Source organism: Pomacea canaliculata, linkage group LG8, assembly GCF_003073045.1.
Source record: "Pomacea canaliculata isolate SZHN2017 linkage group LG8, ASM307304v1, whole genome shotgun sequence".
NCBI classification, from domain to species: Eukaryota; Metazoa; Mollusca; class Gastropoda; order Architaenioglossa; family Ampullariidae; genus Pomacea; species Pomacea canaliculata.
The window spans coordinates 16,977,639-16,987,951 of record NC_037597.1 but is presented as its reverse complement, the minus strand read 5'-3'; the positions used below and the strand labels follow the sequence as shown (position 1 = coordinate 16,987,951).

Sequence of the window (10,313 nt, the reverse complement as noted above, 5' to 3'; positions counted from 1 at the left end):
TGGATAAGTGTGCATCTGGACCAATCACGAGTGTTGTTTCACATCAATGTCGGCTCAGAAATTGTAGCTTTAGGTCGATGATGACCCACTTTTGCGCACATCGGAAATATCAATGAATTTTAACTTGGAAAATTTCAGGGTGAAGAATGTGAGTTGCTCGTTGACTAGGTGTAATTGATATCATTTTTATTATTGTTGATAAACATATTTAATATACCAACGCAAAGACGCCAGATCTGTCGCTATGCGAAATAGAAAGTAGATGGGATGCTGCGTGTGTAGGACAATGTTACTAAATACATGTACATGTATACGTACTTAGTGCCCCCCAAGAAACAAGCATGAGAACAAACATTGGGCGTCTCTGTGTAGTGAAGATTGATTTGTAATATATAGTACAAATAAGTTTATGGTAATTTAAAACATGTGTGTGCTGGCTGAAGCCAAATTAAGTCCGGCTCGAGGGATGTTGGTAGAATAAGTGTTATAATGTTATTAGCAGAATATCATAATTGATATTCCAGCATTACTAAAATATACATGTGGTAGAGGCTGGCTTTACGAAGATTAACTGTGTTCAGGCACCCAGTACGATCTATTACATCCCTGACTTTATAACAGAAGAAGAGGAGAAAATCCTTTTGAACAAAGTCTACAATGCACCATGCACGAAGTGGACGGTGTTATCACACAGGCGACTTCAAAACTGGGGTACGTTTTATGTATTTTTAAGTTACAATTTTTTATTTTTCATGCTTTTGTCCATATTTTACTTCATTGTCAATGTGTAAGTTTATTTTCAAAAGATACATATGCAATAAAAAAAAGAGCAATATATGTTTTACTTTTTTATACAGCGTTGTAGAGCAAGTTTTTTGAAATTCACTTGATATCTCTCTTAAAATGTTCCTGGTTTAGATTAGATCTGGCATACATAAACATAAAGATTAAAAAAAAAAAAATCTTTTTAATCTTCCTTTTACACTACAAGGAAAAGCTGTGTTCAATTTGGAGTCCATATCATTTGTGCATAATGCATAATGTGCTTTTTTTAAACCTTGCCTTCACCACTTCTCCCAATAAAAATATAGATATTATATAAACAAGTCACATAAAAAGTGCATATTATCAAGATCTTTATCTCTAATGTAATGTTTTTATATAAAATTAAATTGCTGGCATTTGATAACATAATGTTGAAATATCATCTTTCGTGTCAGGCCTTATGTAGCAAGACCTCCGATCTAAAATCTTTCACCATTTTAGATCTTTATGGTCATTTTTATATGATTTGCACCTATTTCTAGGAGATTGGAAATCCTGATTGAAGCAACCCCCTTTCATCCTTCTTTATGTAGATTTTGCTTTTGGCAGATACCTTATATGCTTTCGACATATAATGCTGATGATTTTTGTTGTGGATAGTTTCCTGTTCTTTTAAATAATTCTATTTAAACTTTTGTTTTAAATATGATTTTCTTTTAATAGTTTCAACTATGTTTGCTTGTTCATCAGGGGGCTTACCTGGGCCAAAAGGAATGGTTGCAGAAGACCTACCAGTGGTATGTAAATGTTACTTTTTTCTGATTAAATATTTAAGCAATTATTCAAATACTTGAAGCAGGGTGACCTGGGAAAATTTGATTGTAATGTCACCCATTCCTTTTAATAACTCAACAGTTAGCGTAGGAAGTAGGCACTTTATCATTTTTCTCTGCTGGTTGATGGTGCCGGCAAGGCGAAACATACATACTCTTGCTCTTGATGGGTCATGGCTCCTACCTCTGCACTGTCCCTTCCAACTGACCACATGAGTTCTCCATCCGATTCTTATTCACCTAACATCCAACTTTTCTCGAAACTATCCCTTCACCCTGCATCCTGTTACTATGTGACTCCATCCCACACTCCTTCAGTCACAGGGTCACCACCTGGCCAGTAGCTCCCTCCACTGCTCAGCCTGTACATGTTGCCATTCTCTCTGTGCGTGCATGCCATATTCATACTAGTATGCATTGGTTTAAGAAAACAACTTTATTCTTTTTTCTCTCTTTTAAGCAGCAGTCCAATTTTTTATATGTATTAGTATGCATGGGTTTATGTCTTTTGCAGTGGCTGAAATCCTACGGTGATCAAATTTCAGAGCTGGGAATATTTGAAGGAAAAGTCCCAAATCATGTTCTTGTAAATGAATATGAGCCTGGGCAGGGTATTATGGTAAGACTGAGAGAAAAGACAAATCTTTGGGTTTATATATATAAAATCAACTGCTAGATTATTATAATAATAATAAATGTCTGTTTTTTATAGTGCATCATCATGTTTACGAAAGAGCATGCTCTCAGCGCTTAAGACAAGTAGGAGACATCGGCAAAATATGAAGGATTGAAGGAGAAACAACTATGCAGACTAATAATAAAAGACAAGCATAGAAGTCTCAAAAAGATCCATATGTTGAATTTAGAGCATTGAAAATATTTTTATTTTTTAAATTTGATGTTTCAGCCACATGAAGATGGGCCAGCTTTTTATCCAACTGTCTCCACGATTAGCCTGGGATCCCACACGTTGTTAGACTTTTACTATCATTTAAATCACAGTGAAGCAGAGATTGCTTGTGGTCTACAGTTAAATTCTGCCATCACTCCAGCTGACACAATCATTGTACCAGCCAAAGGAGGTGTTTCTGAAGAGAGTGTTTCACAGCAGCCTTGTCTAGGCACTGATGTTCCTGCTAGTCTTGTTGAGAACAGCAGCCATTCTGAAAAAGAGAGAGAAACTCAGCTTCTTACAGAAACATCATTTGAAAACAGACATTTTCTTTCATTGCTGCTGCAACCTCGTAGTTTAGTGGTAGTTCAGGATGATATGTATAAGAGTCATTTGCATGGTATAAGGGAAGCTCGAGAAGATGTCATAACTGAACACGTAGCCAATCTCCATATGGTACCAGAGGTGTCACTTGGAGATACATTGAGGAGACATACAAGAGTATCCCTGACTATGCGTTTTGTACCAAAAATTTTTAAAGCAAAGTTAATACTTGGGAAGCGCTGAAAAAAATAAAAAAGCAGATCAAAAGCAGCGATATACCATAAACCTTTGTTGTTTTAACAGCAACTCTCGTGATCCACTTTTTTGTTATTTTTAGAGTTTATTGATCTAGTTTTGATGTTACATAACTTGTGCATTGTCTGATTGGTTCTTGTATTTTATTAGTACTACACAGCCTCTAGTTCAAGAGGTTTGAGAAAAGCATCAGCACAGAATTGTTCCCTATGTTTTGATGGGCACAATATAATTTTCTTTCCAGGTGTAAAATAAACAAGCCAAGAAAAATTTAGTGTGCATGAAAAGTGTGGACTATTTGAAGAACTTGAGAACTGAGACTGATATATATTTATAGTTATATATGCACATGAGCAAGTTGACCTGGAAACTTGTTAAATGGCTGTTGTGATGATCCTTTCATGATAAATGAAATAAATGATCTGTTTGCTCGAAAGAATTTCGTTGATTGCCCTTATTGTATTTTGGTTTTATTTGTGGACACGTATTACATATATTCCCTTGAAATTTGCTCTCTTACACATAAGTCTACAATTAAAATTGTTAAAGGAACACAGAAAGTGAAACCCATTTTATTTTAATGAATCACGAACTTGTATTACTGGACTGCTGGCAGACGATTTTTTTCCCGGTTAACTCCTAAAACGAGGCACGTCCATTATGACATTCATCAGAAGTAAAAACCAGTTCAAACGGAAATGAAAACTGTTGATTATCAAATCATCATTCATTGTTCATATTATCAATAAATAAATAAATACACTTGCACAGCCAGTATAACTAATGAAGTATGAACTCGACTATTTTCAGCACATCAGCTAGCCTGGGTCGGATGCGCTCGTTTCCAGAGACGCTAAGTAGAATCATTTTCGAAACCTTTGTTCGACCAAAAAAATAAAAATGAGTGGACGTTATAGCGATCAAGCACATAAAAAACATACTACATTACTGTAAATTTAAGGAAATTGGTGATTCTAAAGTTTAAAAAATTCCCGCTTCCTGTTATCGTTTTCATTTGCGCGAAAAGGTCAAGGCTATGGTAGGCAACTACTCAGACTCTTCCACTCGTCCACAAAGTCGCTTAATTAGTGTTTACTTTTGAATTGAGATGCCTAAACGACAGTGTCCGTTTGGCGAATCTTCATCGCATCAGTGGAAAATGCACGTCGGTAAAAAAGAAGTTGACATGGGAGTCAGAAGCGAAGAACTCATGAAAAGTGTTTACGGTAAGTGTTGTTATTTCGATCGTGCATGATTACAGATGCTAAGATCAACCCTACTCATAAATTGGGTGGAATTCACTTACTACTTAGCCACTGAACTTTTTTTTTTATTTCTCCAAACCTTTAAATCCTTAAATTTTAAAGGTGGAGGTAGTAGCAATGGTAAGAAAAAGTGCATAAATAAAACAGTACACTCCTAGTCTACGGTTTTAACCCATCATTGAAATGTCTAAAACTGTTGTCAAAGTCACTGTCCTTTAGCGAATCTTCATGATATCGTTGGAAAATAAACATTGGTATAAAAAAGGGTTATTAAAAATTGTCAGTCTTGTCATTGACACTTCTGACATTAACATTTACTGGCACCACTTTGAACTCGGTTATTTACGAGAATCTTTCATACCGCTTTCAATTTCATTTTCGTTAGAAAATCAATAAGCACATCAAACTAGTTCAGGTATTGAGTTAAAGGTTGCTTTAAGAGAGAGCATGTCATGACACTTTTTACAAGGGTTTGTGTTAGGATTAGTGGTTTCAGAGTGTCAGTGTCCATAACGACCTGTGTAAATCACGATGATATGTTTGCTTAATGGTTTCTTTTGATGTTTTTAAAGGTAACTTCATGATTTCAACATTTTGCAGAAAAAACACGACAGATGTTATTTAAAGGTGCATCAAAATGCTTGGACATAAATGAAAATCATGTGTATTGGCCTCCAGAAGGGGTTTCAAGAACTGTTTCCACCATAAAGTTGGTTCCAGGACCAGGCCAACTTTACTTAAATAACTGTGGCCATCTTATGACTACACCTGGTGACATGGTTATGCCTTGGGTTAAAAAGGGAGATACCGCTGGAACACAGAGCCAGTGCTGAAGTTGAGGATAATTCTGCTGATGGTGACACAGTTTTTTACCCCAAAATTCATCATCCTCAGACATGTGGGGTCCCAGCAGCATCTGTGACAATTTTATCAGCTATGGACTGTGATGTGCACTTGGTTGGTCATGGAATAGAACCTGCTACAGATGTTAATCAGACTTTGCCTTCAGTGTCATCTATGAAAGAAGTTAATAATTTGGAGACCTTGCTTGTGGATTCATGCATCCTACTTCAGCAGGGGGCAAAGGTATTAACAATGCACACATTGTCTTGCAGTCTTGTAAATTTATTTTACAGCAACACACAGTCAATCCCAGATAAGAGGGACTGTACAGACATGGAGATCAAAAGTTACTATAGACATTGTATAAAACTTGAATGTATCCATAATGCATATTGTTAAGCAATAGGCAATATTTTTTAGAAATAGTAGTGTAAAGGTCTACATGATCCAAATGTTTTAAGCTTCCAGGGCAAGTTAAATGGTTTAATTTATTTTGTGTCTGCCTCTCGTCATATTGGGTACTGTCACTGTCATGCTTATGTATACACATCATAAGGGAGCTGAGTGTCGTAGAAATGCAGAGAGTCCCATACCCACTGAAAGTCTTAGTCACATGCATGCATAGTTTATTCATTTGTCCATTGACTGGTACGTTGGCAGGATGGGGCTGGAGCAATCAGAATGTTGGCACACAAAAACTGCCCAAGAATTATCAAATGTTTTTTAAAGAACATGTAGCAAACAATATTAATACAAAAAAAATTGTCTAAAAATTTTGCTCTTTTCAAACAACATAAAACATTTTGTATTGCTTCATTCTGCATCTATTTTTCCATTCTTGATTACAGCATGCCAGTCATGCAGAAAACCTCTTGGATATCAGCACTGGATGTCATGCAGCTTCTGTGAGCGGCAGGTGTGTGCTGACTGTGTTCGCCAATGTGACAGATGCACCAGCGATTTCTGCCATTTTTGTTCTGTGCTCAAGTATGTTTGTTTTTTTCAAAGTTGTTTTGGATCAGCAGTGTTTTCTTTCGTATGTTTATTATTTATATAAAAAAAGAAAGTTTAGCCATTGGGTACGATTGTGATCCCACTGTATGTGTAAGTGTGAGAGAGTTTCATCATTGTTTATTGTCTGGTTTTGAGTGCTTGTGCAACATTTTTCCACAGAAAGATATATTGATCTGTACAGATCTACATCTGTATCTTATACAAGAACCCCACTATTATTTCTTGAGAACGTTTTGAAAATTGACTTTGATCCTGTATGCTATAACCAGTTTTTTTTCTTTTACATTTGTTGCAGTTATGGAGAGGCTATGGAGAGAGCATTTTGTCTTGGGTGCAATAGATAGCTTGTTTATTAAACTATTATGCTTGTCACATCTTTGTCTAAAGTGTTCTGTATTTGCTTAGATTTCTTTACTTTTAAAGGTTAGATTTTATTGTTTTTCAGAAGGAAAGATCTTGTTGCTTATAAGCACAACCAAAAATAGTTTCTTAAATTTGATAATGACTTTAAGCATAATTACAGAAACATTACTATATGAAAACACTAAAATATTTTTGTGATGGATATTAAATACAGATTATACTTGTCTACTGGAGAAGAAATAGCAGAAGATAATCTAAAGCCAAGAGAGAAAGAAATACATTTTTCTTAGCTTTTAAAGTGAGAGACAAAGTTTATGCATATACCTGCATGCGCACATGTACGCTTTTGGTACGGCAGCAGCATCATATCCAGAAATTTTTCTTGTGTAAAATATTTACTTTTTGTTTCTATTGTTACTGAAATAAAATTTTGTAATGATTAAAATTTATGTAATAAATCTAAATACTAAAATTATGTTTTGTTTTGTTTTAAATAGGAAGAGTACTGAATTTCATCTTTATCCTTAAATGGCACATTTCACCTTTTCATGTATAGGTTGGGTGAACATTTTTAGATGGTCACAGGCAGTTTAAATTTCTTGGCCCTGACTGCATATCCTCTCAAAAGGTTAAAACTGACTAAAATCACAAAAAACTTTTTTTACTTTTCTTGAGACACAATGCCACTGCAAACTGTGTAAAGTGTTGAAATAAAAGCACACTTAAATAATAAAAATATTGTCATAATTATCCTTAGCCCTCTGAGCACTGCATAAAAGTATAAATATTACGAAAACCAGCTAATAACTAAGACTACAGTGGGTGAAGTTTATTTTTTATTACTGCCACTCTCAGGTAAATATTACACCAAGAAATCTAGATATTTTTGGAAAGGAGAAAGTTTGAACTTTTCGATAAAAGTAATGAAAATTGCCTTCCCCGGCAAAGCCACGATCATGGCTCATTGTGCCTAAAGGGTTACTGTTACTAATTCAGTTTTCTTCTTTTTTTGGCTATCAAGGATTGACTGTCCTGGGTTCAGATATTGCTTTGGGCACATTGTTCTTTGCATGTGGCTTCTGTTATTAAAACTGACTGCTTTATTTTGGTTTGCAAAACCAATTCCTTCTCCCTAGTTTAGATTAAAAAAACAAAATAAGACAGGAGAGGGGAACGAGGACAAACATGTTGAGCAATAGTGTTGGAGCTCTGCCACTTGTCACCTATTTAAGATTTTAAGCTGAAGAAGTTAATATTGTCATCTTTGCCTTTCCACACATGAAAAAAGTCGTAAACAATTTTTGGCGAACATAAATCCCACCCCACACAACTTCCTTAACTCTTGGCTTCTTTTGCTCTCACCTCTAGGAACCCAGCATGGTGTTTCCACCCCCGGTTCGCACCATTCCGAGTATACAGAGATAGCTGTCTGAAAGGCATACTTAGCATGTGACAAAAGCTGTCCTGATGCTCCTGTAGTCTGTCACCACATACTCAGTGTTCCTATAGTCTGTCACTGCATACTCAGTATTCAATGCTCTAAACTAACAAGGGATTTAACTCTCTCACGATACTGAGTATGCGGTGACAGACTACAGGAATATCAGGACAGCTTTTGTCGCATGCTGAGTATGACCTTTTAGACAGCTTTCTGTTTACTTGGAATGGTGCGAACTGGGTGTTCCACTTCATCGAAGCACTGATAGTTGACAAAACAACCACAAGTATTCATAGGAATGATAACAATGAAATGTACAACAAAATTTTAAATATCCATATACAGACCAAAACAAACCCCAGGATCATATATTGCAGGAAACATTTTTAATTACGTTAAGTCAAAACAGAATTATGATTTTTACATGAAGGAGGACAAAGGACTGTAAAGAGAATGGAAGACAAAGGACTGTAAAGAGAATGGAAAAGAAAACATCACTGAATCACTTTATAAATGACACGAATAGCAATTCTGTAAAGCATCTCCAACTAAAGTTTTGTATTTTTGATGTTCCAGAGTTCTTTCCAAGTCCATAATGTGTCTGTGTGATAAGCATTCATGCAAAATGTGTCTTTATTTTTTATATTTTTGTTTGAAACCAATGGAAACTACATAATAAAAAAAAAAGACATTTTTGACATATGTAATGAGATTTAAGAATGAAAATTGCATTTTTTTCTTGACATCAGTAAAAACTTATTTCATTGAAACAAATTTTGACATTTAAAAATATAAAGGTAATTAACTTAAAGCTTCAATCCGCACAAATGAAATGCAAAAAAGCATTTTCAAGTAACAGAAAGCAGCAGATCACCTCAGGCCATAAATTTCTTTTGAGGCAGGTGATCTACAAAGTCAATAATTTTAAAAAGTTACTTGTGCCTCTAGCGACCAAATCTTACATTTCCTGTAATCTTTAGTATCAGTGGATACATTTCTTAATTTTTCCCCCCTTCTTTTTCAGGGTCACATTGTAACTCTTTTACCTTTATCTTGTGTAATAAATGTCAGCAATAAAACCGTTAAATGGAAAAACTGCTTTTTCAAATAATGAACAAGCTTAAAAAAAAATGCAACCTTTGCATTTTATAAACAAATTTTGCACATTAGGTTGTAGTATTTTGCATCAAACATTCTGCTTAGAATACATTCTGCTTGAGTCTTTCATTAATGTTACTTTGGAAAATGGTTTAAGAATTAAACATTAAACAGTATGCACACAATACATATGATTAGTAGGAAGAACATGTGTATATATATATACACACACAAAGATCCCATACAATTATATCCTGTTTCAAGGCCAGTCTGTGACTTAAGATTGTTTGCAGTCATTAACTGCTGTAGTATTGTTACGATCTGCCCGTTGTTTGGATGCTCTGCTCACATTTATTGCTTTGGGTATTTCTGGAGAAAAGTGAGGTTTAGAGGGTGCAGGAATCTTGCGAAGTCCTCGCACATTAGGTTTCTTAGGGGAATTGGTAATGGTTCCAAGAACATGGTGACTTTTACCACGGGTGCTGCTGCTGTCGCTGCTAACGGCAGAACTGGATATGGTATTCCTTGTGACTTCTGTATTCACTTCGTTACTTGACACGACCTACAGACATGTTGAAGGTGGGAAGATGAGGAAAGATAAAAAGTACCAGATAAAACAGAAGCATCCTGTTTGATCTAGTAAAGAAAAAATTAAAACAGACAAAATAATTACAGGTTATATCGATGACAAAAAATGTGTTAGCTCAGAATTTTAAGAAAACTTGTACGAGAGCCATCAAATTTTTTTTCAAAGAGTATCTCATAGCTATGGTGGAATCTGAGCAAAGATTAAGTGTGCATTACCGTTGCTGAAGTAGATGACATTGTGTCTGCTTTCCTTGGTAGTGCTGTAGGAAGACTTGATTTAGCTAAGGTTGATGGAGCTCTTAATCTTGAACTACGCAGAGGACGTACTCCAGGTTTTGCTAACTGAGAACTGGGCACAGATGTATCTGCAAATGGCATTTTAATGTAACATCTTATTTCAGTACCAGAAGGCATGGACAGTGTTAGCGAAACATATGCATTGTGTCTAAATACTACAATACTCGATAAATTGTGATCAGCTTTTATTTATTTCTTTACATCTTTCTGGCACATTAAATTGTAATAATTTTACACACAAAGATGTAAAAATGATCTACATGTGGACTGGCACAGACGTGCTCTAAGAGAACACCCAATGAGTCAGTCTAAAGTTTGAATTACAATCATTCACTTGC

The 10,313-nt window shown here is 35.3% G+C and overlaps 3 protein-coding genes across 4 annotated transcripts in view; 2 read left to right on the top strand and 1 right to left on the bottom strand.

The window, feature by feature from the left end:
• Nucleotides 1-11: 11 nt before the first annotated feature.
• On the top strand, nucleotides 12-3,508 carry LOC112570327 (alpha-ketoglutarate-dependent dioxygenase alkB homolog 6-like). 2 transcript variants are annotated; one of them, XM_025248713.1, is made up of 5 exons: nucleotides 12-148; nucleotides 582-711; nucleotides 1,516-1,562; nucleotides 2,113-2,217; nucleotides 2,506-3,508. In XM_025248713.1, exons 1-5 carry the CDS (start codon nucleotides 113-115, stop codon nucleotides 3,055-3,057), a joined length of 870 nt encoding a protein of 289 aa, XP_025104498.1. In that variant the 5' UTR covers nucleotides 12-112; the 3' UTR covers nucleotides 3,058-3,508. The 2 variants fall into 2 exon arrangements, with proteins under 2 accessions (XP_025104498.1, XP_025104499.1); XM_025248714.1 differs by having other exon boundaries at nucleotides 43-148; nucleotides 622-711; nucleotides 1,516-1,566.
• A 410-nt stretch (nucleotides 3,509-3,918) lies between these two features.
• On the top strand, nucleotides 3,919-7,029 carry LOC112570108. Its single transcript, XM_025248344.1, has 4 exons — nucleotides 3,919-4,295; nucleotides 4,935-5,420; nucleotides 6,026-6,164; nucleotides 6,487-7,029. The coding sequence occupies exons 2-4, from the start codon at nucleotides 5,271-5,273 to the stop codon at nucleotides 6,594-6,596; spliced, it is 399 nt and encodes a 132-aa protein (XP_025104129.1). The 5' UTR covers nucleotides 3,919-4,295; nucleotides 4,935-5,270; the 3' UTR covers nucleotides 6,597-7,029.
• A 1,327-nt stretch (nucleotides 7,030-8,356) lies between these two features.
• LOC112570396 (centromere protein F-like) overlaps nucleotides 8,357-10,313 on the bottom strand; it is a 29,273-nt gene continuing 27,316 nt past the window's right edge. Inside the window, 2 exon segments of the mRNA XM_025248812.1 lie at nucleotides 8,357-9,652; nucleotides 9,895-10,043. Of these exon segments, the coding sequence (XP_025104597.1) occupies nucleotides 9,368-9,652; nucleotides 9,895-10,043 (434 nt within the window). The 3' untranslated portion in view covers nucleotides 8,357-9,367.